The following is a 23,971-nucleotide window of genomic DNA, read 5'->3' on the forward strand; positions in this document are numbered from 1 at the left end:
TAGCACATCAGAAGCCATTCTTCCTTAAAAGAAGTAGCTAATGCTTTCTGTTATTAGAAAAATCTTAGAAGCCAGAATTTGGTCAGTGGAAGCTGATGCTTGCATTTGCTTTGAAAGGGAATTGAGCTGAGTTAAAAGTAGAATTAACTGGTTGTTTGAATATCTAAAAAAGTAATGGAAGTTTTAGTACCTGTGGACGATCTTGTGGTTTAATACATTCAATTTGCATTGCTTCTGACAGACATCAGACTATCTTATTTAAAACTGGAGGTTATGGGTGGTTTGTGGTGAAAAAGGAGCCAGCTCAGTGTTTGAGGCAGATCCAAACCATGTAGTCACTGCCCCATATTGACATTGTTAGTAAAGCCTCTTGAAGTCTGTTTTTAAGCAGCATAAACTGGACAGTGCTGTTGGTGCTCAGCCTTGGTTTGAGCAGTACTGCATATCAAGTGACGTTAATTAACGGCCCAAGTTTTGGTTTCACTTTTGACAAGTTCCAGTTTTGTTTCTCCGTCAGGGAGCTCTGAAATGGCCCTGCTGCTGCCAGCTGTGGTCTGCCCCTGCCCACGCTGGGGTGTTTCCTGGCAGAGCTGGTTTGGGATGAGGGAGCTGGGGCAGATGCACAGGGTGTGTGTGGCTTAGGCTGCGTGCAGGAACACTCCAGGCTGGGATGTGCCAGAGCTCAGTCACACCAGTTCAGGGAGAGATTAAATAACATCTGAATTTGCTGGCTTTTGAACTAAATTCAAGCCTAAGTCTTCATTAAAGGCTTTGGAAGAAAGAACTCCTTCCATGTAGCTTGACACCATGTGTGCCTGAAGTCCTGTCACTGGTGGCTTGCACTGAGGGACGGTCCCTGCAGAAATAGGATCCAATTAGAAGCAAAATTCCCCAGTTCCTTTTGTGTCACTGTGAAATAATTGTTCTAAAATCAATCTAAGTGTGCACAGATTGTATTTTGGGAGAGTTAATTACAAATTGTGTGGTTCAGGGATTTAGTGCAAGAAGAGGAAGAACAGTTGATGGAAGAAAGGAAAAAGAGAAAAGAAGACAAGAAGAAGAAGGAAGCTGCTCAAAAAAAGGTATGTGGAGCACTGAGAATAAACCCCTGTGCTTGGAGGTGACTTGTTTCATCACGAGTAAAAGCAACTGTTTTCTTATTAATTTAATGTTTGAAATTTAAATGTACTGTCAATTATTTAGAGGTAGCTGATGTATTGAACATTGTAATTGGCTCTGTGTAGTTTCTTACGAAACTAAATTTTCTTCTGAGGTGACCCTTCTTTTTCCTGGATGCCAGTCGAGGCAGTCTCAGGTTTGAAGCACCTCAATGTTAGTGTATTTACTAGTAGAATAAAAGTACCATTTGGCAGTGGCATCCTTATTTTAATGTATCTTCTTATTCTTCAGTATGGAAACATGCCATGAGAGAATTTGTAGCAGAGAATAAAAATTTTCATAAAAAAAGAAAATATTGACAGCAAAGATGTTTAGGGATGGAAACGTCACAGAAATGCTTGTAAATACTTCAGAATGCCTATTTACTGACAAGATCCTCATCATGGCCATTGATTCTAGATATTGACCCTGAGCTTGGGAGGAGCTGCTCGGTGCTGTTTTTAAACGCGTGCGTTTGGGTAGGAGCAGAGTGAACCCGCTCAGCAGTCGTGATCCCGCTGCCTGATGCTGGGTATGGCTCCAGGCACAGGCTGGGGTGTTCTACTGCCAGCAAAACCTCCCAGGCCCTGAGGGAGCCTAAACACATTCCTTGTGCTCTCTTGGGCACCAGCACCTTGGCACAGGAGCCCTGGCTGTGCCCCTGCCTCGCCAGGGCCTCTAAAGGTGCTCCAGGTCATCAGAAACAGCAAAGAAAGTTCTGAGAAGTTGTGAGTTGTCATTCTGCCGCCCATGGCAGTGGCAGGCTGATGAGCTGGGTCACAGCTGGGCAGGGGGCAGAGCACAGACTCTCCAGAGGAGGCTCTGAACGTGCACAGGCACGGCAAGAGCCAAAGGGGCACCACGTACCCGTGCTGCGGGGGACAGAGCCCTGCTCAGGGTTAACGCGTGCAGTGTTCCCGTAACTGGGACTGAAGGGGGTGGTGGAGGGGCAGCAGCGGTCCCAGAGGTGACACTTGGGCTGTGCTGTGCCCCGTGCTGTTCCCCTGCAGCTGGGGAGGGGCTGTGCTGTGCCCCTGCCCTGGTGCTGAGCGGCGTTCTGGCTGTGCCCACTGCCCTTTTGTGCAGTGTGAGCAGTGACCACCTGGCTCAGCCAGGTGCTGGAACACAGAGCCCTGGCCTTCTGAGGGCACAGGGACACCCCCGGCCTCAGGGCAGAAGTTGTGACTGTATTTGTTGAGCAGAAAGCACGATGAGGAGTTGTGGTGGTGTGTGGTGGCCCCACATGCAGCTCCTTTCTTTGGGAGGCTGGGGAGGAGGGAGAGCAGCACTGGAGCTCAGAGGAGGAACTGCTGCTTTAGGGATTCAAACACACTCCCCTCAGTGTCACTGCGGTGCACTGTTAAAACCACACCACTGAGGTGCTTTTCCTCACAAGGAATGTTTCTCTCCCATTTTATCCTGTGATAAACTTTTATTCAGATAGATCTCTCATCCTGGCCGGATGACAGGTGTAACCCATTGAATCTTGCCAATGAAAGACTTGAAGCTTTGGCATTTGCTCTCTTACTCTTTTCCATTTCCAGGTCGCTCCCCCTTCCCTGCCCTGTTCTGCAATAAAAGTGGTGGCAGCTCTTTGCTTCCAGGCACAGTTTTTAACTCACTTAAAACATCCTAATTTGCAAGTTTAATTCGATCTGTTTCGTGTAGTTATCTTTCAAATTAATTTTGTCTTCTGTAACATTTAAACAGCTTTTTAAACATAAGGAATAATAGGCCTGGGTTGGTTAGAGAGAGGCTTCTGAAGTAGATAATTAAATAACTTGAAACCATTTAAAAAAAGGAAAGTCAAAAGCTAATGTTGCTCTATGAAGTGGCACGTGTACATGTGGTTTCTCTCTTATCTGCACAAATCACTGACGCTTCTTTTTTCTCTTTCTAGGCCATTGAACAAAAAATCAAAGGTAAGTTACTTTACAGTTAGTTCTACTCTGTGTATTATTCCTGGGATTTTAAAAATCTTGAATCAAATGTGTCACCTGAAATCTCCTCCCAGAAGTGACAGATGGGACCCTTGAAACTTCAGATGCACTTTTTTAAAGGGACCACAAAAGTCTAGAAGAGTAACAGCAGAGGGTTTATCCAGGGGTTGGAGTTGCTGATCTTCCTGTTTTCCATTCTTATTTACTTACAGAGCACCAGGCACAGACATAATACCTGAAGTTCCTTTTCTTGCTTGCTTTTTTCCTTCCTCTTTTTTGCTTAATTGGAAAAGTGCACCAACACTTCAGAGTACCTGTGTATAGGATGGATCTGTTTGAAACTTAATTCACAGATATTCTAAGTGCAGCTGGGATTGGGAACACGTGATGGACAAGTGATTAATATGTCCAGTTTTAACTCCTGCATATGGAGGGTTCACCCCACAAAACCATCAGGATGCCAGTACCCAAAAGCTGTAATTTCAATATTTGTGGCAGGTGGGAGCACTGTGGCTTTTCTGAGTGTTTGTGGGGTTTGTATGGATCTCCACCCCAACCAGCTTCTAAAAAGGGGGAAAAAAGATTCTTTTCACTTTCTCTTGAATTGCAGCTCCTCACCTGCTAGTTGGGGAGTGCATAGGAACTGCTGAAGTGCTCACTGGAGTGCCTGCTGAAAGCCTCTTTTCTGGGAACACTGGTTTAATTTAGCGCTTACTGGAGCAAGGGCAGACGCTCCAGAAGCTTCGGAGCCCTGCTTAGCAGAGATGGAATTCTACTGGAAGAATCCAGAAGTGTTTGAAGACTGGTGGGGCTTGAAGGCAGGGGCCTGGCAGAGGACACAGTGTGTGGGCAAGAGGAGGGAAGCACGAGTGCCCGTTCCATGTGGCTGATGGGGAACATCCCAGCTGGGATGTGCTGGAGCAGAGCAGGCAGCTTGTCCTTGTGTCCTGATGCTCTGCAGCACCCGTTCCCAGCTCTCAGGAGAGACATTTCTGAGTGCAGGGTGTGCTCTGGTGGGTGTGTTTAAATGGGAAGAGTAGCTGGATGAGGAGAACCGATGGATTTCTGGTGTGAGGATGCTGCGGGGACAGAGCGAGGGCAGCCGTGCTACTGTGAGAGGGAAGTTCAGGCTGATGGGTTGGTTTTGGAAAAGGGATTCCTGGGGGCAGAGGGAGCTGCCAGAGCCTCGAGGCAGCTGCAGGAGTGTGTGCCCACAGGAGAAGCTGCTGCTGTGTGTGTCCCACCATCCTCCACGCTGCACCGGGTTGACCAGGGGTCCCACCCTGTGGCCACTGGAATCCTTTGGGAGTTCTGGGTTTGTCTTTGGGCGCAGGACAGAATAATTTATAAAGCTGCTGGAAGACTATTACAGTTAACAAATACTCTTCATTTGCTTTTTCAAGCCTTGCATGGAGTTGTGTTTGAATACAGGCTAAGGGTTGGCTTCTGTACACTCCTGCCGTAAGGCTTCTAGGATAACAGACCAGATTTAAAGAACTGTGAAAATGTCTGGGTTTATTCTGAAGTGATTAAAAAACGTGTCTGAAAAGACAGTGAAGAAGGAAAATGATAGAATACTTAGCTGTATAATAATGAGCACTTGGAGTGCCCATTTGACCCGTGTGCTTGGGCTGCACTGGCATCACATCAGGGCCGAGGCTGCACAAGCAAATGGCTAAAAATAGCATGAACCAGGAGAGCAGGAATTCTGCTTGGGAGGCTACCCAGTGGGAGTCTTCACATGGAATGAAAATGTCTTTCTTCTGAAGGACAGAGTAATTAAATTTTTTTTATTATTATTATTTTCTGCTTTGAGGCTTAACATTCACGGATGGAAGTGTTAAGTTCCAACTTAATTATGTTATTATTTAAAGGGTATTTCATAAAGTTCAGCAGGAATTTAGAGTTGTCAGAGAAACACAAGCTGGCAGTGCTGTGGAATAAAAGACATCATGAGATGCAGATACACAACTTTTTGCTACAGTTTCTATAGGAACAAAATGCGAAGCTTGTGTTGCACATGGCTCTTGCCTTGTTTCACCAGTTTTGCCTCCTTGTATTCAGGATGCAAATTAATGTTTCATTAGTTTCCAAGTTTCCATCACGTTAATGTCTTAAATAATTTATTCTGTGCATGAGCTGAAGATAAAATACAAGAGTATAGGATCTCTAAATAATTCAGAATTATGTGCCTCTTTCAGAAAAGAAGCTGGTTAAGTGCTGGGGGTGGGAAGGGAGGGTATTTCTTGGATTTAAGTGTAATTTGGACAGCTCCAAGCTGTTGTTTTAGCTAAGGAAGAAATCGCTGTTGTACCAGCTGAAGCAGCTCCCAGTGTTCATGTAAAATGACAAGAACCTTCCACGGAAATTCATGGAGCTGGGGGTTTTCTTTCCTGTCAGGGTGGGGAATGAAGGAAATGAGAAAGATGCTGACAACGTTTCTGGTACCAGCAGCATTTTAATGCCATAGTATTGCAGGTAAAAATGCACGTATGGCATTCCTGTGGATTTCAGGGATTCTGACCTGCCTGGTTTGATCCAGCTGGTTTTATTAAAGGAGGGAAGAGGTGGTTGGAGGAGTTAGAGGCAAGTCTATTAGTTAGTTGCTAAGTGGAAAGTTTATCTGTTTGTGCAGCAGCTGGCACATCATGTGCCTTCCCAGTGTTCTTGTACCGGGTATTTTAGGAAAAAAAAAAGTACCATTTGAGTTGCTATTAGTTGAAAGTCCTGTAGAATTGTCAGTTGCGGTGCTGCTTCTAGCATGGCAGAACACATCCTTTTGCTGCGTTTGAAGTCAGTGCTGTCAGAGACGGACAAGTCAATCCGTTTATCCCGAATTTCCGCTAAGCCAGGTAGTGCTGATGGAGCCATGCTGGAGCAAGGGCTGTTTGGGCACAAAGTCTGAGCTGGGCTCTGCGTGGTGCTCCAGGGTGGGAGCTCAGCGGGGCTGAAATGCCCTTAGCACACAGGTGAATGTGTGGATGTGAGGAGATTGGTGAGAAGAGCCGGGGCTGGGGCACGGCCGGCTGTCGCTGCACCCCAGAAAGTGCCACTTGCATTGCAGAACAGAGCAAACTGCATTGCCCACTGAAACAGAAAGCGCTCTAAAAATAGCTGGGCGTGGAATTGAAATCTTTGACTCATATTTCCCACCTTGGAAACTTCTTGCGCGTGTTCTTCTCCGCGAAGCGGAATGGCCCGGCTACACAAACCCCGCCGGGTTTTGTCGGGGTGTTGGCTTGCCTGGCCGTGCTTTCCCTGCTTGGAAAAGCTCTCCCGCCGGCTCTGACAGCTCGGGGGTGCCCGGAGGAGGGAGGGCACGGGGCTGTGGCCGCGCAGTCCCGCGGCGAGGGCGCGCTCACCTCCCTGCGGATCCGCAGGGGTTAAAGCCTTGGCAAACACCGAGATATTTTCCAGAGCAGCTCCGAGCTCACAGCTGCGGCCATTTTTCCACCAAGAAAATTCTAGCACTACGTCTTAGGTGTGTCAGCTGGAGAGGCAGACTTCCTCCGTTTGCCCTTCAGCGTTCCAGCGCTGCCAGCTGCGGGACATGCCGTGCGGGCAGAGCAGCGCCGGGCGGCTCTCGGGGGGCAGCTCCAGCAGCGGCACCAAGGAGCCTTTCCCTGCCAGCCTGGCGCTGCTCTTTGTGCGGGTCAGCAGAGGATTTGATCTCCCTGCGCTGGTTCTGTGCGAGGGAGAAGCTGTTTTCCGTCCGCGTTAAAGTTCCTCGAGCAGCTGCCAGTTTTTCATTGGAGGGGGAGTGCGAGTCCCTGGGCCCCTGCTCCAGGAGGAGTTGGCAGGCAGCTCCTGGAGCAGTAAAATGACACCATGCTTCTCCTCCATTTTCTAATGAAATCTGCGGAGTGGGAAAGCAACACAAGTTGGAAGCGTCTTTCTTTGGAATCTCTCTGTAAACTGTAACTCCACCATCCCCTGCTCTGGGGGTTTGCAGCAGGTTTGTTCTTTATGAAAATCTGTCATTTTTAATGCTAGTTTCTGTAAACTTGCTGTTGCTAGTCAGTTAACTCTGATAGACTGTAAGTCTGTTAATGCTGTCTTTCTGCCTTAATACAATTCAATAAAATACCGGTGTGTAGCAAACTTTTATTAACAAGCAACATGTTTAGAGCAAATTAACGTATTAAGATAACGATTATGGGGTGCTGGAATTCGTAGTAGCCATATTGGAATATTAATGTGTTATTTAGACTTCTGAGAAGTTGGGCAGCAGAAAATGTTGGACGGGGTGAATTTTATAGCTTAAAACTTACCCTGTGGTTCTGAGGGAGGCAAAGGCAAGGGAATTCTGTTGCGCTTTGGATAATTTCCGTTGAAAATTAGCATATAATTGTGAACTTTGCATATTGTCTAGCCTACCCCTGGGACCTGCCAAATGTGTTATACAATTTGCTGATATCATAGTAGCTAGGATTGCCATATTTGCTAAGGAAACAAATGCTTAGAATATATGTGAAATATAATATTCCTGAGCTGTTAGAGAAGGGCTGTTGGTGCTGTGCCTTAGGGCTGGCCAGGCAGCGAGTACCTTGTTTATTTGTTGCACTCCTTGATAGTCAAAAGCGATTCGAGTTCCTGCAGGTCCCTCGGGGTCTGTTCTAATACACTTGGTCTTAAAGTCGCTTTAATTAGGAAAGTGAAGTGCCAGGGCTGCCCTGGGCATGCTGTTGGCAGCTCTGTCTGGGTGTCCAGGGAATGTCAGACAGAAATTATTTCACTCTACCCCAGAGGAGCAGTGGTGCAGGAGTGGAAGTGACTCAGTGACCGTGGTACCGGGTGCTGGATGTCAGATTAAAACCTCTTTGAGGAGGTGTGTTTGTGTTTTCTGCTGAAGGCGGCAGTGGAAGGAAGAAGGGCTGGAGCAGTCTGTGCCGGAGGCTGAAGGAGTGTGCGTGTCCCTGCGTGGGGCCGTGGCCCCAGGACTGCTGTGCCGGCTGCAGGAGGGGTTTCTGTGTGTCGCTGTCAGCTCAGCTGGGCTGGGCTGTGCTCCAGACCCCACGGGACATCCATGCAACCAGCCATGGCAGGAGGCACGGGGAGAGCACCAAAAGCTCTGCTTTGGGTGCTGGTTACACAGCTTGTGGAGTGTGGACAAATGTGCTTTAATTTCAGAGCTCGTTGCAGTGCCTGGACCACAGGAAAGCGCCAAGTCCTTCTGCATTAAATTGTCAACGAGTTCTCAGCAATTTGCTCAAATAGCACCTCTCCCCTCTTCAGGGCTTAGTCACTCTTGGTTACTTTATTTATAATGCAAGAAATCTTAGAAGCACCAAAAGAAATAGATTTATTTATTTTTATTTCATATTTGTGAAGTTCAGTTTTGAACCAGAAGTCAGAATCACAATTTGTTGACTCACTGCGTGCATCAAAATATTTTGCAAGGAATCAGTCGCCTTCACTTAATACAGGAAACAGCTTAAATTGAGGAGATCTGAAGTGGTGGTTGTGATCTTTATCAGCTTCTTAGTTTATCTAATAGCCTTTCAATACCTTCTGTTCCCTGTGCTCTGTACAATAAATTGAGCTGTGTCCTGGCCCTTCCTCTCCTTAATTCTGTCCCTCTCCAGTCAGCTGAGAGCTGGGAGAGCTGGGTCCCTGCTGTGCCCCAGAGGGAGCTGGGGGCCTGGGAGGGGCACCTGAAGTTGGGTGTCCTCACCCTGACACTTCTGCCCACCTATTGGAGACAAGGAGGTCTCCAGAGTTCTTCTTTTCTGCTTCCCTTAAGCAGCCAAAATGCAATATTCCATTAAAACACAACTCGGCTGCTGATTCTTCAGTGACTTTTTATTCTAAAGGCTTCTATTTCATGTTTTTCAGAATATGTAAAGTAGAAATAAACAGAAATTATACCATAAGTAGCACTGACAACATTGAAATGGATTCCTTAAATAAAAGCTCGAGTTTGTTTTTATTTTTTGTTGTATTCCCATGACTCGGTTCCTGAAAGCGAATGATAAAATAGTCTTGAAACATATTTAAAAGATTTTAAAAGCCCCAGAAAACTGCATTCTCAGTCATGTAGTAACATTATTCCGTGTGCTGAGGGAGGTCATGGTCGAGTATTGAGGTATCTTGGGAAGCTGTACAGTAAATATTAGGAGACTTTATGGATATCTCATCCAAGAAATTTGGAAAGTACATTAACATATCAACACGGTGAGGGAGGGACAGGGCTCACCTGCAGCTGGGAGGGATGGCAGCGTGCCCTGACTGCTCCCCGTGCCCGTGCCAGGCCGTGGGGCTGAGGTGTGTGGCTTTGCTGTGTTCCTGTCACCTCTGCCCATGCTCTGACCTTCCCCTGGCCGTGCTGTCGGGACTGAGATAATTTGGAGCTGCAGTTGCACATTTGGCATTTTCCCAGTGCCAGCAGTGTCCTGCCGGGCTGCATGCGGCGTTCCCTGCGCTGGCAGCAGTCACTGGAGGGCAGGAATAGCTTTGGATGCTGGGCTCCTTAAAGCAGGGAAGCCTTAGCAACAGGTCCTGTAGGTCCCGTTTGCCCCTTGTTCTTTTTGGGCCAGGCCAGTTTTCTACATGTAATACTTAAATGGGAAACTTAATTGTTTAATAATAATTTAAACATCATTTAAAATGTAAACATTTTCTAGAAAAAGGTTAAATGTCGAAATAAACTGTGCTGATCCGTTGGCAAAAGGCTGTAGAAAGCTGGTTAGTAGTAACATACTGTAGCTGGGATAACTTGGATAGGAGCGATAGCAAGGAATATTCCTGCTTCCAGGTCTGTGCCATGGAAGTGTGTGGTTGAGGGATTACAGAGCTTTTCCTCAGGGATGGGTTACAGCTTGAATCAGAAGAAGTGCTGCCATTACATCGTATATAAACACCTCTAAGAGTACTGACTTAGTCTTTGGTTTTCCAAGTTGCTGTTCACATGAATAACTTTGTCCCACTTTCTTTTTCCTGGGGGTGGGGGTAGTGCCAGAACAAACCAAGACAAGCGTAAGCCAGCCCCAGCCCGTCACCTCCAACGGCACTTCCACAGGAACCAGCACTACTAATAATGCCAAGCGGGCCCCAGCCAGCAGCCAGCAGCAGCCCTTGCCTCGATACCCTCCTCGGGAAGTACCACCGCGATTCCGACACCAGGAACAGAAGCAGCTTCTGAAACGAGGGCAGCAGTTACCTGGGATAGCTGCAAACCTGGGATCCGCTCCCAAAGCGTTAAACGGCCAGTCAGGAGGCAGCACTGGCACCAACAACCAGCCCGTGACCAACGGAGAAGTGCCCAACAGCAGCAAAAAACAGCCAGGTGAGGGCTGGTACCTTGTTTTCCTTTAGCTAAAATCAAGTCGCTTAAATTCAGTTACCAGGGGAATATTTCAGCCAGCGCTATTTAAACTTCCACTGTAAGCTGTAGTGTGATCCTTTCCTGTGTCAGAGCTTGTTGGTGAACGTTGCAGGATGGTTTTGTTCTCTCTGGGCGGGTTCCATGCTGGAGCTTCTGCCCATGTCTGGGTGGCGGCACACACGGCAGGGCTGGAGCAGGGGCTGGTTCCATGTCAGCTCTGCTGTGCTGCGGATCGCCAGGCTCTGTCCTCAGCGCTGATCCAAGCATGAGTGTGCTGCAAAGCCCCTGGGTTGCTTTGTCCAGTTTTGCTGGGCACATCCCGTAAAGAAGGGTCTCTAGGAGTTGTCCCAGAGGTGGGCTGATCCCACAGCCGGGGCAGCAGGGAATTCTGCCCCACTCAGGTGAGAGCCCAGGTGCAGAGCTGCCCCAGCCCTGGGCCAGCACAGCCCAGAGCTGGAGCTGCTGGAGGGGTCCAGAGGAGACACCAGGAGCAGAGGGATGGAACAGCTCTGCTGGGAGGAAAGGCTGGGAGAGCTGGGATTGTTCACTTGGAGAAGAGACCGGGGATGACCTAATTTTGGCCTTCCAGCGCCTGAAGGGAGCCTACAGGAAGGACGGAGACTATTTACAAGGGATGGAGTGACAGGACACAGGGGAAATGGCTCCCCAGTGCCAGAGGGCAGGGAGAAATGGGATACTGGGAAGGAATTCCTCCCTGGGAGGGTGGGCAGCCCTGGCACAGGGTGCCCAGAGCAGCTGTGGCTGCCCCTGGATCCCTGGCAGTGCCCAAGGCCAGGTTGGATGGGGCTGGAGCAGCCTGGGACAGTGGAAGGTGTCCCTGCCCAGGTCAGTGGAACTGAGTGGCCTTCAAAGCCCCTTCCAGGCACATTTCTGTATGTGATTCTGGACAGCACCTTGGGACTTGGCTTTCAGTTTTTAACCTCATACGTGGAGATCCAGCCATGGTACAGCTTGTTCAGGATATCAGAATTTTGTTTTATTATCAGGCCAGAATTTTTCTCAGTTTTTTCACCTGAAGCTTGGTTTTATTACAGAATGGATCCACTTTTACCTTTACTGCTATTTAAGTTCATTCATCTTTTGTTATTTTGGCCTGCTATGCATTCCTTCAAATAGCCTTTTAAGTCAGCTGAACTTGCCTGTTACATGTGTAGGATGTGCTGTTCAGTGACTGCACTGACATGCAGTTCACTTAATTTTACAGGACATTAATGTAATTTATTTTAGTCTGGAAAAAAGTAACTTTCTGTGAGGGATCTAGCTTTTCCAAGGGTTTTGGTATTAATGCATGCCAATGCTTAATACTTTCTTATTTTTATACTTGTATTTATATTTGATGTGCACGTAGCAGTGATGATGCAGCTTTTTTCCAAAAATAGTTTATTCTGTGGCTTTCCTGAATTCCCAGTGTTTCTCAAAATTAGTGTTTTATAGACTCTCAGCCCCTTTAGCAAAAAAAAAAAAATAAAGAAAGAAATAATAAAACCCTGCAAATAGCCTTGATATTTCAAGTTTGAGTTAAATTTTGAGCTGGTCTGGTTACTGCATCTTGAAGAAACAGGATTTAAAATGAAAGTAAACAAAGCACTGGAGCAGTTTAACCATGAGTCCCTGAGGAATGTTTCCCATATTTACAGTATTTTTTCCGTAACATAGTGATAGAACTCGTTACCATTCCAATAGTTCATTTTTAAGTAACTTATTTTCTTTGCTTTGCCTCTATGATGTTGTTCTTGTCCATAGTGATGTTTAAAGTTACCTTTCATTAAGATGAAACTTTTCCTCTATTGGTTAAGCTGCGTAGCAAGGTGATTAAAGTAAGAGTGATGATTTAAATAAAAATTCACACGTAAACTAATTGAAGAAGTATTAGTGCTTATGCAGCCTAGTAAATCTCCCAGTGGTATCCAGAAGGTTTGTGTACTGTTCTCCCTTGTACTTCTGTGAACACCAGCCCAGTATTTAATTAGCTGGATTCCCATTTGTGTAGTGCATTTTTCCCAGGTTTGCTCAGTTTTCCTTGCTTTAGTGCCGGTGTGTCTGGGCACCCTCGGGCTGGGCACTGCCAGCACGTCCCGGTGCTCCTCTGGTGTCCGGGGCACTTCTGTGCTCTGGGTACTTTCCTTCCCTGGTTGTTTGCATGGTGTCTCTGGAACCAGCGAGGTTCAGGATCCTTCAGGGAGGGGAGGGTTGGCCAGGTCCCTTTGTCACCTCAGGAAAATGTCAGTGTTTCCTGCAGCTTCTGTCAGAGCTCTGCTCCCGGCGTTCCGTGTGTCCCAGGAAAGCTCAGAGCTGCCATCTGAGCCTGGGCACCATTCTTGGTGCTTGTGTGTGTCTGGAAGGTCTCCTTCCCTAGAATAACCAGGAATAACAGCTGGTTTAGATGTGCTGTCATGTTCTTTCCTAAACTCAGACAAGGTGAGAATGGCAAGGCAGATAATTCTTCTGTGCTGGATTTCTGTCCTGGTTTCACGCTCTGGTCTGACGCGTTGCTGGTGAGGGGGAGGAGGCCCCATCCAGCAGGACCTGATGTCTTCTGACACCTTTGTATCTGAAAGGAAGTGCTGTTTTGTCATTTGCCTGTCTCAGTTTCACTCACTCTCCCCACTTCCTCTTTCAGCCTCCACCAGCAGCCCCAAGTACTCTCCTTTTTACCGCTAGAATCAAACAATCTCGTGAAATTTGACAGATCTGTAGGTCACTTGCGTAGACAGGATATCCATGGACACCGGGGTTAAATCGGCGGCCACTGGGATTGTGCTGCTTTAGGGCTAAAAGAAAAACTGTGGCTTCGAGTGAAGTCAGAATTGCTGGCATTGGGAATGGCTGTGGGTTTGTGTGTAATTCCTGGAAGGATCTCTCCCCAGTTCCAGCTGTGGCTGGAATGGTTTGGGAGGTGCTTTGTAAAAGCCAGGTAATGCAGACAGATACTGCTGAATTTGGAGTCTTTAATCCCTGGGCACAGTAAGATTTTAAGTTGTTGGTATTGGAGAAATTTTTAATTATATCGGTGGTCTAAACCCCATCTCTTTACTTGTGTGTTGTGTGAGCAGTTGTCTCCTGTTTGGAAAATCAACGTGCTTTGTCTAGAGGCAAAGCTGAAGAAGGGATAGGCCTGTGGGCTGGGCTTTTCCTGCTGAGTTTAGGACATTCGGCATATTGTTTTAGTAAAGACACACAAATGAAGCTCATGTCTTGCAGTGCTTCTGGAACAGATCCAGGCCAGTGCCAAGATGGTTATTTTAGGAAATCTCCCTAAGTAGCTCTTTATCAGGACACTTTCATACCCAGTTTAGTTGTCTCCAGTGACGTGCCCCATGTGCAAACGTCACCTGAAAGGAAGGGGTGATCGCTGCCCCGGTGTTTGCTCACCTCTGCCCTGGAACCCCTTGGAATAACCAGTGGTTGTTCCACGATGAAATGATTTATATCATGAACTGAAGCATTTCCAGCAGTCGTTGCTTACAACTGTGGCCAGAGCAGATCGGAGAGCACCACCAGGCTCCTGGCAGCGCTCCAGTTTGGATTCCTCCTGTCTGCCGTTATCCTGGGGCATCTCACAGCAGAGCCACAAGGTTGTGTCCCAGCCAGAGCCTTTGGGAGCAAAAGGTCCCTCCTGTAACCCGGGGGTGGTTCTCAGCTCTTGGGGCAGTCAGGGAAGAGGGGAGCAGTTGGGATTTGCAGTTAGTGGTGATGAAGGTTGGATTCATTTGGGGAAATGCCTTCAGTGTAACAGTTACAGTCTCCAGCTGTAAAATTTGTGAGCTTGAAAGATGAAGTTTGATTCTGTACAGTGCCTGTGTGGCACAGGGGAGGAGGAGGATGTGAAAGAGGGCGAATGATGGATTGTTTCGCACGTGCTTGGGTTAAATCAGCATTGGGCCACGCTCAGACCTTGCTGGTTGCTCAGTCAGGCAGCAGGGTACTGACGTGGAGGTGGAGCAAATGTGCTTTTCAGAGAGGGGAGAGGAACTTGCTGAAGTTTCAGGGCTCAACTTCTTAGTCAGTACAATCCAAAATGAACTGGTTTTGGTTTCACTGACTATAAATTCTTCCTCTTTTTTGTATAAATCAATCTTTTAAGGACATGGTAAATTGGCTGATTAAATGCCAAATGTGTAACAAGTAGTTCGTAATGGAAAAGTGTCATAAAAGCAGCAGAATCGCTAATTCTCACATCCCCAGGCTGAGTTTGTTGTCATGTCCCTGCTCCCTGTGTGGGGAACGTGATCTGGAGCAGACAGCGAGACTGAGCTGGCTCTGAGAGAAACCTGTCCTGAGGAAGGGGTCTGAGGACTGGGTTTGCAGCAGTGAGTGCTTCGGGGACTGTTCTCTCATTTGCTGAAGTAACACTTCTGTGATTTTCTTGCTTTTTTTTTGTAGGCATGCCTCCCATTCGGGACTTGGTGAGCCACTCCCCTAACCAGTCAGGTTAGCTACTTCCATCTCACCTGCTTTTGCACTACGTGTTTGTGGTAGTTACATGTTTCACACAATTTTGTCTGATTTTTTTTTAATTATTATTTTTATTCATTGGCTTATGCTTTTCATTGGCATGGGTGTGTGAATGATTGCAGTATATTTTCTCTGTGCCATTGCATACTAATTTAGTTTAACATTTTTAATTTTCTAATTGAGTCAGAATTCCTACTGAGTTTTTGTCACCTTAGCATTAAAATACTGGGTGGGGTTTTTTTACATTTATGCTTCCATGCTGACATGCCTCTTTATGGCATTGAATAATCTGTGCAAGCTTGTGCTTCCTATCACACTGTGGAAGAAATCACATCTCAATTGTCTGCTAAAAGCTCAGGACTGTATTTACTGAAATGCATTTGTTCATAAGGCCAGAGGAGCAGTGATTGGCAAGGTATGGTATTGACAGTCTGGGGGTGCCAGGTGTGCTGGAGCAGGAAAAGGAGGAGGAGGAGGGTGCGAGATTCAGGTATTTCTTAATTTACCCTTCTCCATCCTGTTTGTTTCAGCCCATGTGATGACAAACTGCTTTTTTAAATGCATACAGTTTTTGCAAATGTTTCCTGCAGGACAACTCATGTCTGGAAAGCATTAAGTTAAAAATTACTGAAAGCAATCTTAGCAGATTACAGAACTTTAAGAAACTCAGGTTTGTGTAATTTTTTTTTTTTTTTCTCTCCAAGGATTTTAGCAGCAAAGGTTCAATTGCAACTTTAAATAGTTTTGGGAAGAAAAGCAAGAGTAGGCTGTTCTGGCTCCTTGTGCTGTGCACCAAGTGCAGTGTGTTGCCACATGTCATTTTTCAGTTTTGAGGGTGTTTTGTGGCCTCTGCCAGATCCAAAAGGCAGAGCTGATATCTGCTTGTTCAGTGATTGTATCCGTAGTCCCTGAAGATCGTGAGTAGGGGAGGTTCAGGTAGGAATGTTCCAGAGCAGTGGCTCATACTAGACATCACTAACACGTTTCTGTCCAGGAGAAGGACTGTTGGTCTAAGTAGTTTTGTGTGTAATGGGAGAAAATCAGCTGAGTGGAGATGAATCACCGCGTGCTGTTGGTGGATTGGCTCTGCACAAACTGCATCACACCTAAACTAGGGTCACAGAATTTCAATAAATACAAGTTTTCTTTATGTATTCTGCTGCTGTGCAGTGCTAACCTGTATCTCTCTGTGCTGAATTCAGGCTGTTTGCCATCTGTGCCCCTCTGTGTTGCTTTTAAAAGGGATGCTGTTACTGGGGTGATGTTGGTGTGATCAGGATCCCGTTCTGTGCCGTTGGTTCTCTCACTCCCAAGAGTGCACACAGCTCTTTGATCAGTCCCTTAGTAGAGGTTAAATGTCCTTTTTCAAAATACCAGGGTGGGAGTTGAAGCCTTGAAGTTTGTTGGACCCGATGGTGTTTTTGTGCTGCCACACAAATCAGCAGGTTCTGGGGTAGCTCAGATGAATTCCCATTCTCCCAAGGACGGCGGTGGCTCTCCAGGACTGTGGAGCTGCCAGACACTATCACAGGGCTCTGTCTGCCTGCCACGGGCCTTTCCCACTCCTCCTGTTCCAAACTGCCCAGCCACCATCCTTGTTTCTCACCTTGGGTTACCAGGTGAGGCTCAGCTGAGTGCCAGGTGAGGAGCAGCGGGTGATCCCTGCTCTGTGCTGCTCCAACTCTGGGAGCCAGGGTCTTGGACTCAATTCTGTTTCACTGTAGGATGAGTAAGAGTGATATTGATTAAAAATTAATTAAAAATGGACTTGAGCACCAGTGCCTTCTGAAAGCAGAACTTCAGAAGGGTCTTGTGCTTTTGGTGCCAAGCTGTTGTTGTATAAAAGAAAAGATCTTGAATAACTTGAGCTGAAGATTCTTACACAGCATCTGTAGCAGGACTGGGAAGGTGTGTGTCCTGTGGCTGCTGTCACACAGCAGTTGGTACTGCTGGGCCAGGGCCATGTCCTCTTGGAATTGCTGCCTTTCGGTGTGCTTTTGGGTTTTATTTAGTATTGTGGTTTACAATGTACTTTGTAAATGGTTATAACAGAGTATTCTTTAAAAAAAAATGTTTCTCTGGAAGAAAAAGACCTTTAGGAGCCTAAAGTTTCCTGAGGTTTTTATGAGAGCAGCTCTGCATGCTGGAGGCGTTCTGGGTTGTGCGTGACAGCCTTTGGGCGGCTGTACTCGGAGCTTTCTCTGTCACTTGCCATGACTGTAGTTTTAACAGAAGCAAAATAATAAGCAAAATAATTCCTGGCTTAATATCTTTATGGTTTTTTTTCCCCTCTTCTGCTTAATGAAGTGGTAATACTGAACTCATCATAATGCTCTGGGGCTTTCCTTCTTCATTTTAGATCTGAACCACAGTGGTCTAGGATCCCATTATGAAAATTCTCACTGGGGACCAGTCTCTTCAAATAGTGACTCCAGCACAAACTGGGATAAAGTTATCGTAGACGGCTCTGACAAAGAAGCATGGCCATCAATCACTGGCAGTGACCCAGAGCTGACTTCAGAATGTATGGACACTGACTCTGCCTCCAGCTCTGGGTCGGAGCGGAACCTCGTTATCATGGCTTCAGGGAGCACGGGCGGAGAAGGCGATGGCATTCGCAATGGCATCGGACATGGGTCTCAGAATAAGTTTGTGGTTGGTAGCAACAGCAATAATGTGGGCAATGGAAGTATTAATGGGCCGTGGGGGTTATCCCATGGGTCCATAATAAGCACATGTCAAGTTTCTGTGGATGCTCCTGACAGCAAATCTGAAAGTAGCAACAATAGAATGAATGCTTGGGGCACCATAAACTCTTCATCAAATGGAGGGTTAAATCCAAGCACTTTGAATTCAAATGGCAACCATGGTGCCTGGTCCGTGTTGGAGAACAGTGGACATGCCCTGAAAGGGTCCGTGGGGAGTGGGAGTCCTGGCACAAGCATTCAGTGCAGTACCATAGGTCAGATGGCCAACAGCCAGAGTATTAACTCGAAAGTGGGTGCCTCGGCCCACGGTTCCTGGGGAAGCCTTCAGGAAAGTTGTGATTCTGAAGTAAATGGTACAAGGAATGTTTCATTCAGTGGGCAACCTCAAAACCTTAACACTGAAATGAATGGACCAAATAACACTACTAACTTTATGACCTCTAGTTTACCAAACTCTGCTGGTTCGGTGCAGATGAGCGAGCTGCCCAACTCTGCAGGGCCCGGGGCCTGGCGCGTGAGCACAATGAATCATTCTCAGATTCAGGCCTCTCCAGTGGCAAACGGCACTTCCATCTCTCACCTGAGCAACGGGGAGGCCAAAACCGGCGGCTCTTACGGTACTACCTGGGGTGCCTATGGTTCTAGTTACTCTGGAGACAAATGTCCAGGCCCGAACAGCCAAGCTAATGGTGACACTGTGAATGCAACTCTAATGCAGCCGGGCGGCAGCGGGCCTGGCAGCACTAACTTTCAAATCAACGGGAATAAAGGCGGAGGGGTGTGGGAGGCAGGGGCAGTCAGCTCCCAGAACATGCCGTGGGGGAACGGGAGCGGTGCCGGTGCCGGCGGGAGCAGAAGAGGATGGGGCAGCCCCGCACAGAACACCGGCACCAACATTTCCAACGGGGAATGGAGCAAACTGCCCGGCAATCAGCATTCCAATGAAGGAGTGAACGGAAACAGCAGGAAGTTTACAAATGGATGGAAGTCTGCTGAGGAGGAGGATCTCGGCAGCCAGAGCTCTGCTGCCTCCCAGCTGGCCGAGCAGAACAGCACGTGGGCCAAAACAGGTACAGGGGACAGCGAGGGGAGCTCCGAGAGCGCCGGGTGCCACGAGGACAGAGCCGCTGCGGAGGGCCAGAACCGAGAGAGGAGGAAAGTTGACCAGCACACGTTACTCCAAAGCATAGTGAACAGAACTGACTTAGATCCGCGTGTCCTTTCCAACTCTGGTTGGGGACAGACTCCAATCAAACAGAACACTGCCTGGGATACCGAAACGTCGCCGAGGGGTGAAAGAAAAACTGACAATGGGACAGAGGCCTGGGGGGGCTCTGTGACACAGACTTCCAGCTCAGGGGGGTGTGTGGATAGACCTAGCCCTAATAATAACGATACCTCATCTGTATCGGGGTGGGGAGATCCAAAGTCTGCTACAAGGTGGGGAGACTCCAAAGGGTCAAACAGCCAAGGGGGGTGGGAAGAAGATTCTGCTGCTACAGTAATGGTCAAGAGCAATCAATCGTGGGGAAGTGGCAAAGAGGAGAAGTCATCCTGGAATGACACACCGAAGATGAAGCAGGGATGGGGAGATGGACAGAAGGCCGGCCAGGGTTGGGCAGTGTCTGCTGGTGACAGCTGGGGTGAAAACTCTAGAAGTAACCACTGGGGTGAGGCAAAGAAATCCAGTTCCGGAGGCAGCAGCGGCGACAGGTCGGTGTCTGGTTGGAATGAGCCGGGTAAATCAAATTCTGTTACTTGGGGAGGCAATAACACAACCCCAAACAACTCTTCAGGATGGGATGAGCCTGCGAAGCCTAATCAGAGCCAGGGCTGGGGAGACCCTCCGAAACCCAATCAGCCTCAAGTCTGGGGGGACTCCTCAAAGCCAGTCACCTCTCCTGAGTGGAACAAACAAGATGTTGGCTCGTGGGGAGCCCCGTCTGCCACGAACAAACCCCCGGGGTCCGGCTGGCTGGGGGGGCCAATGCCAGCCCCGGCAAAGGAGGAAGAGCCCACGGGCTGGGAGGAGCCGTCCCCCGAATCCATACGCCGGAAGATGGAGATTGATGATGGAACTTCTGCTTGGGGTGATCCGAGCAAGTACAACTACAAAAATGTGAATATGTGGAATAAAAATGTCCCTAACAGTAGCAGCAGTTCAGACCAGCAAGCACAGGTACATCCGCAGCTACTGTCTTCAAGTGCCATGTCTAGCAAGGAGAGCAGCTCGGGTTCTGGTAAGCCTGGCTTTTGCCCAAATTTGTGTTTTCTATTCATTATAGAGCACTATTTTTATACTTTCTTCTTAGAACGATATTTTACTTTCAGAGTGGAAAGGGCAAAGTGGCAGTGTAGTTTCTATTTATTAAAGAAATTAACACCATTGTCACAGAGCATTGATGTTTTTTTATAGATTGGGAGATCTGCTCTAGTTTTAAATAACTGCAGTAATAAGGGCTAAACAGCTCTGCTTGAGTTCTGGGGAGTGGGAACACAGAGAAAATACTTAAAATAGTGTCTGAGGATAGAAATGTTTTCCTAAATGGTTCTAATCCAGCTAAAATTTAATTTTGGCCATGAGCCTTCAGAAAAAGAGAAACACGTAAAGCTTCTGCAGGGCAGAATGAAGGGTGGTGGGTTTATAAGGATAAAAGAATCAGACTTTCTGGTCTTGGAGCTTCGTGAGCAGTGAATGATGATTTTGGAGAGGAACTTAATGGGATACAGGAAGTATTTTGTGCTGTGTCTTTTTCAAGTGCCAGAGAGGGTCGCTTACATATAACAAACAGCTCTTAGCTTACTATCTTAGAAATCTGTATTATCAGAATGTAATTCTGTAGATACAAAATTAGTATTTTTGTGATTACTTTTATTAATGGAACAGCTTGCAGTCGTAACCATGACCCTCACACAAAACAGAAATATGTACTCACGTGCTTTTTACTGTATGTTAAGGATACAGAAAAGGCAAAACACTTGAGTCTCTTTAGGTATCTTTAGAATCCTGTTCAAAACTATGCCAATAACTCCCCCTGCTTTGCAAAGGTTGGGGAGAGCCTTCTGCTCCAGCCACTACTGTAGATAACGGGACTTCGGCGTGGGGTAAGCCCATGGACACTGGTACGAGCTGGGGAGAGCCTGGCAGCGATGCAGGAGGCACCTCTGGCTGGGGAAACGCTTCTCTTGGGCAGCAGCCTCCAAATAAACCTGGTGAGTGCTCTCAATGGGCTTGGGAAGGGTGAAAGGCTCCGTGCTTTTCAGGGGTTTTTGCCTTGCAGTAGGCATCGAGCTGTTTGGTGAAGCTGCTGCTGAAATGTTCACTGCCGGGTTGTTTTCACCACCAGGGCCTAAATCTATGCAAGATAGTTGGTGTGGAGATGATGTGCCATTGAGTGGCAGTCGTCAGACCAGCTGGGAGGAAGAGGAGGATGTCGAGATTGGAATGTGGAACAGCAGTTCCTCACAAGAAGCTAACCCATCATTAAACTGGCCACCCTACATGAAAAAAATGCCCACAAAGGTGAGGGGCAGCTGGGGGCAAGGCGAGCTGACATTTCTGAAAGCTGAGTCAGAAGGGATTACTGCACTTACGCAGTACACTTTTAATTTTCATGCTTAACGCTTTGTGGTGTAATTAAAGTAGGATCTGAGTATCACAGGAATTCCTTTCTGTTTTTAAGGGAATAATGAAAGGTGGAAATAAGCAAGATGAAACATGGATCAATCCATTCATTAAGCAATTCACAAATCTCAGTTTTTCAGTAAGTATTTGTCTGTGTCTGGCTTTGCTGCCTTTCCACAGGGCTTGTTTACAATGCACAGGCGTCAAAATGCTCAGTTGCCAAGTGTTCATTTTCATCGTGGTTTTCTTTTTACCTGTGTTTGTCTCTCTTGTCACCTATCCCTTTTCTGTGCATTCTCACTACAAAAAAAAAGCCTCTTTATTGATGAAAAGTGATGTTGTAACCACTACCCAGGTATTCATCCCATAGCCTGATGCTTTACTGCATTTACATTGGAGTTCTGGTGAGGGAACCTGTTCTTGGCTGGATTGCAACTGAAGGGAGGAAATGCTTTAAAATAGCATCCGATTGTCTTGATTTTTCTTTCTTGCAGTTTTGAATTGTAATAGCGTGCAGGAATCTCTTTGTTTTATCTTAAAAATATAATTATCAAATAATTGTGATTTTTTTTTATAACTCCAGAGAGAATCGCCAGAAGAAACCATACAGAGCAATAAGATGGACATGTCTGGAGGTGAGAACAGCAGAACCGAGCTGGGCTTTATTGCTTTTCCTTCCATACTCTCTTTTACCTTAATATCCTTCTGTAAATTACATTTTTAAATGATCTGTAGTGTATATGTAGCTATATATAGTTAAGTATATATTTGCCTAAGGAAAAGGAATGTCCTCGTAGAGAAACGTATTGGTGTGTGTGAGTAATGCTGCACACAGAGTCACCTGGTTGCTATAGGAATATTGGCCCTGGATCAAACTAAGCTTATTCATATTTATATATGTTAAACTGACATGAGAGAATGTTTTCAGGGCGTGGTGGGTTTGTTTCTTGTAATATAAATATCCTGATTGCCCTCTGGGCACCTCCACTGAGTATAAACAGAAACATACCAAATCCCACATTGGCTCATTGGGTCCATTCTTGGAAACACGTGTTTAGTTCTAAGAACTAAATTAATACTGAACCATAATTTTGGAAACGTTTAAACCTCGGCGTAAAACTACTTGAGAGCAGTTATAGTTTATTTGATTCCATTCACTGTTAGGGTTTCTTTGGCAAATAAAATATAGTATAATTCTTAATACATTAATAACGCTATACTATGATGATAGAATGTTTAACTAAGACTAATTGCAGCATTGTAGTTTATAGTGTAGTTACTCTCTCCTTATTCCATTTCAAAATTGGGTATTTTATTTTGGGGCTCATAGTCTTTTGCGTGAAGGAATTGTTCTTTGAGTTTTAGATTTCAGTAGTGATGGCAAGCCTGATATTTAAATTATTGCAGCTTTAAACAATTACACATTCTTGATTCTAAGAGAAAACTGGGAGTGATATTTTTTGCGAAGCCTTGCAAAATCTGTTGGTGCTGATTCCGTGGCTCAGTTGTCTGTAGCCATTGGTACCTGGGGTTTCCTTTCCCTTTCCAGTGAAGCCCAGGCTGAAGTGATGTTTGTTCTGTGGCAGTGTCAGCTCAGCTCCCCAGGCAGGGGCAGGTGCTGGTGGGGGTCTGGGGGTGTTCAGCTGCCCCTCTGTGCCCCCAGGGTTACTGCAGGACAAGCGGATGGAGATGGACAAGCACGGCCTGGGCGTGGGAGATTACAGCCGTGTGGTTGGAAAGGGCCCTGGTTCTCGTCCCCAAATTCCCAAAGAGTCTTCCATGGATCGCGGTCCTTACTTCGATAAGGTCAGTGTGGTGTCGCTGGGGCCCTGCTGAGCTCTGCGGTGAGCTGTGTGCTCCTGAGCTCCTGCAGGGGCTGAGGGCTGCCTGCCTAATCCTGTGACAGATCTGTTCTTTTTAACTCACTGATACCTTGTACTAAGCACTTTCTGTGGCCCTTGTGCCCATGACTAACCTGATCTCTTTTGTTTTCTGCCTGTTTCCTGCTGGTGCTGGACTGTCCTGTGACTCTTCCCTTCTGCTCCTGCAATGGTTTCTCCCTTCTGCTTGCTTGCTGGCTGGTTGTTGCGCCTCGGTTTGTGTGTCCCATCAGGATGGCATTGTAGCAGACGAGTCCCAAAACATGCAGTTTATGTCCAATCAAAACATGAAGCTTCCCCCTTCAAATAATGCACTACCTAACCAAGCCCTGGGCTCCCTAGCAGGGCTGGGTATGCAAAGCTTGAATTCTGTCAGACAGGTAAGGCTGTGTGCAAATCCTTGGCGTGTTACTTGACAGCATTTAATGCCTTTTGATATAACTTTGTATCTGCTTTTGTGATTGATTCCTGTTTAACTTGTAATTGAAATGTGTGGGGTGGGAGAAGCAGCGGAGGAGATTCATTGTCACTGAGTGCCCATCCTTTCCCCAGAATGGCAATCCCAGTGTGTTTGGTGTTGGGAATATAGCAGCACAGCCCAGGAGCATGCAGCAGCCTCCAGCACAACCTCTTAATTCATCTCAGCCTAATCCACGTGCTCAAGTGCCTCCTCCATTACTATCCCCTCAGGTAAGTGCTGCAGAAAACTCTGTGTATAAACTGTCTAAATGCTCCTTCTGAAGATTGTTCCTCGTTTGGTGGTGTTGCTGATATTTATTCCGTGAATATTTGGGAACACGTTTGGCTTGATGAAGCCAGGCATGTGCTGACCAGAGGTTATAGTATTCTGCTCGTTCTGG

At 46.9% G+C, this 23,971-nt stretch overlaps 1 protein-coding gene across 1 annotated transcript in view; it reads left to right on the forward strand.

The window, feature by feature from the left end:
• TNRC6A (trinucleotide repeat containing adaptor 6A) overlaps positions 1–23,971 on the forward strand; it is a 94,891-nt gene that overhangs the window by 34,312 nt on the left and 36,608 nt on the right. Inside the window, exons 5-16 of the mRNA XM_058422637.1 lie at positions 992–1,082; positions 3,059–3,080; positions 10,051–10,383; positions 14,827–14,874; positions 17,258–19,846; positions 20,655–20,819; positions 20,954–21,129; positions 21,290–21,370; positions 21,815–21,866; positions 22,895–23,037; positions 23,345–23,491; positions 23,664–23,801. Of these exons, the coding sequence (XP_058278620.1) occupies positions 992–1,082; positions 3,059–3,080; positions 10,051–10,383; positions 14,827–14,874; positions 17,258–19,846; positions 20,655–20,819; positions 20,954–21,129; positions 21,290–21,370; positions 21,815–21,866; positions 22,895–23,037; positions 23,345–23,491; positions 23,664–23,801 (3,985 nt within the window). The remainder of the gene's footprint in view (positions 1–991; positions 1,083–3,058; positions 3,081–10,050; positions 10,384–14,826; positions 14,875–17,257; positions 19,847–20,654; positions 20,820–20,953; positions 21,130–21,289; positions 21,371–21,814; positions 21,867–22,894; positions 23,038–23,344; positions 23,492–23,663; positions 23,802–23,971) is intronic.

This window comes from Hirundo rustica, chromosome 15 (genome assembly GCF_015227805.2).
Source record: "Hirundo rustica isolate bHirRus1 chromosome 15, bHirRus1.pri.v3, whole genome shotgun sequence".
In the NCBI taxonomy this organism is placed as follows: domain Eukaryota; kingdom Metazoa; phylum Chordata; class Aves; order Passeriformes; family Hirundinidae; genus Hirundo; species Hirundo rustica.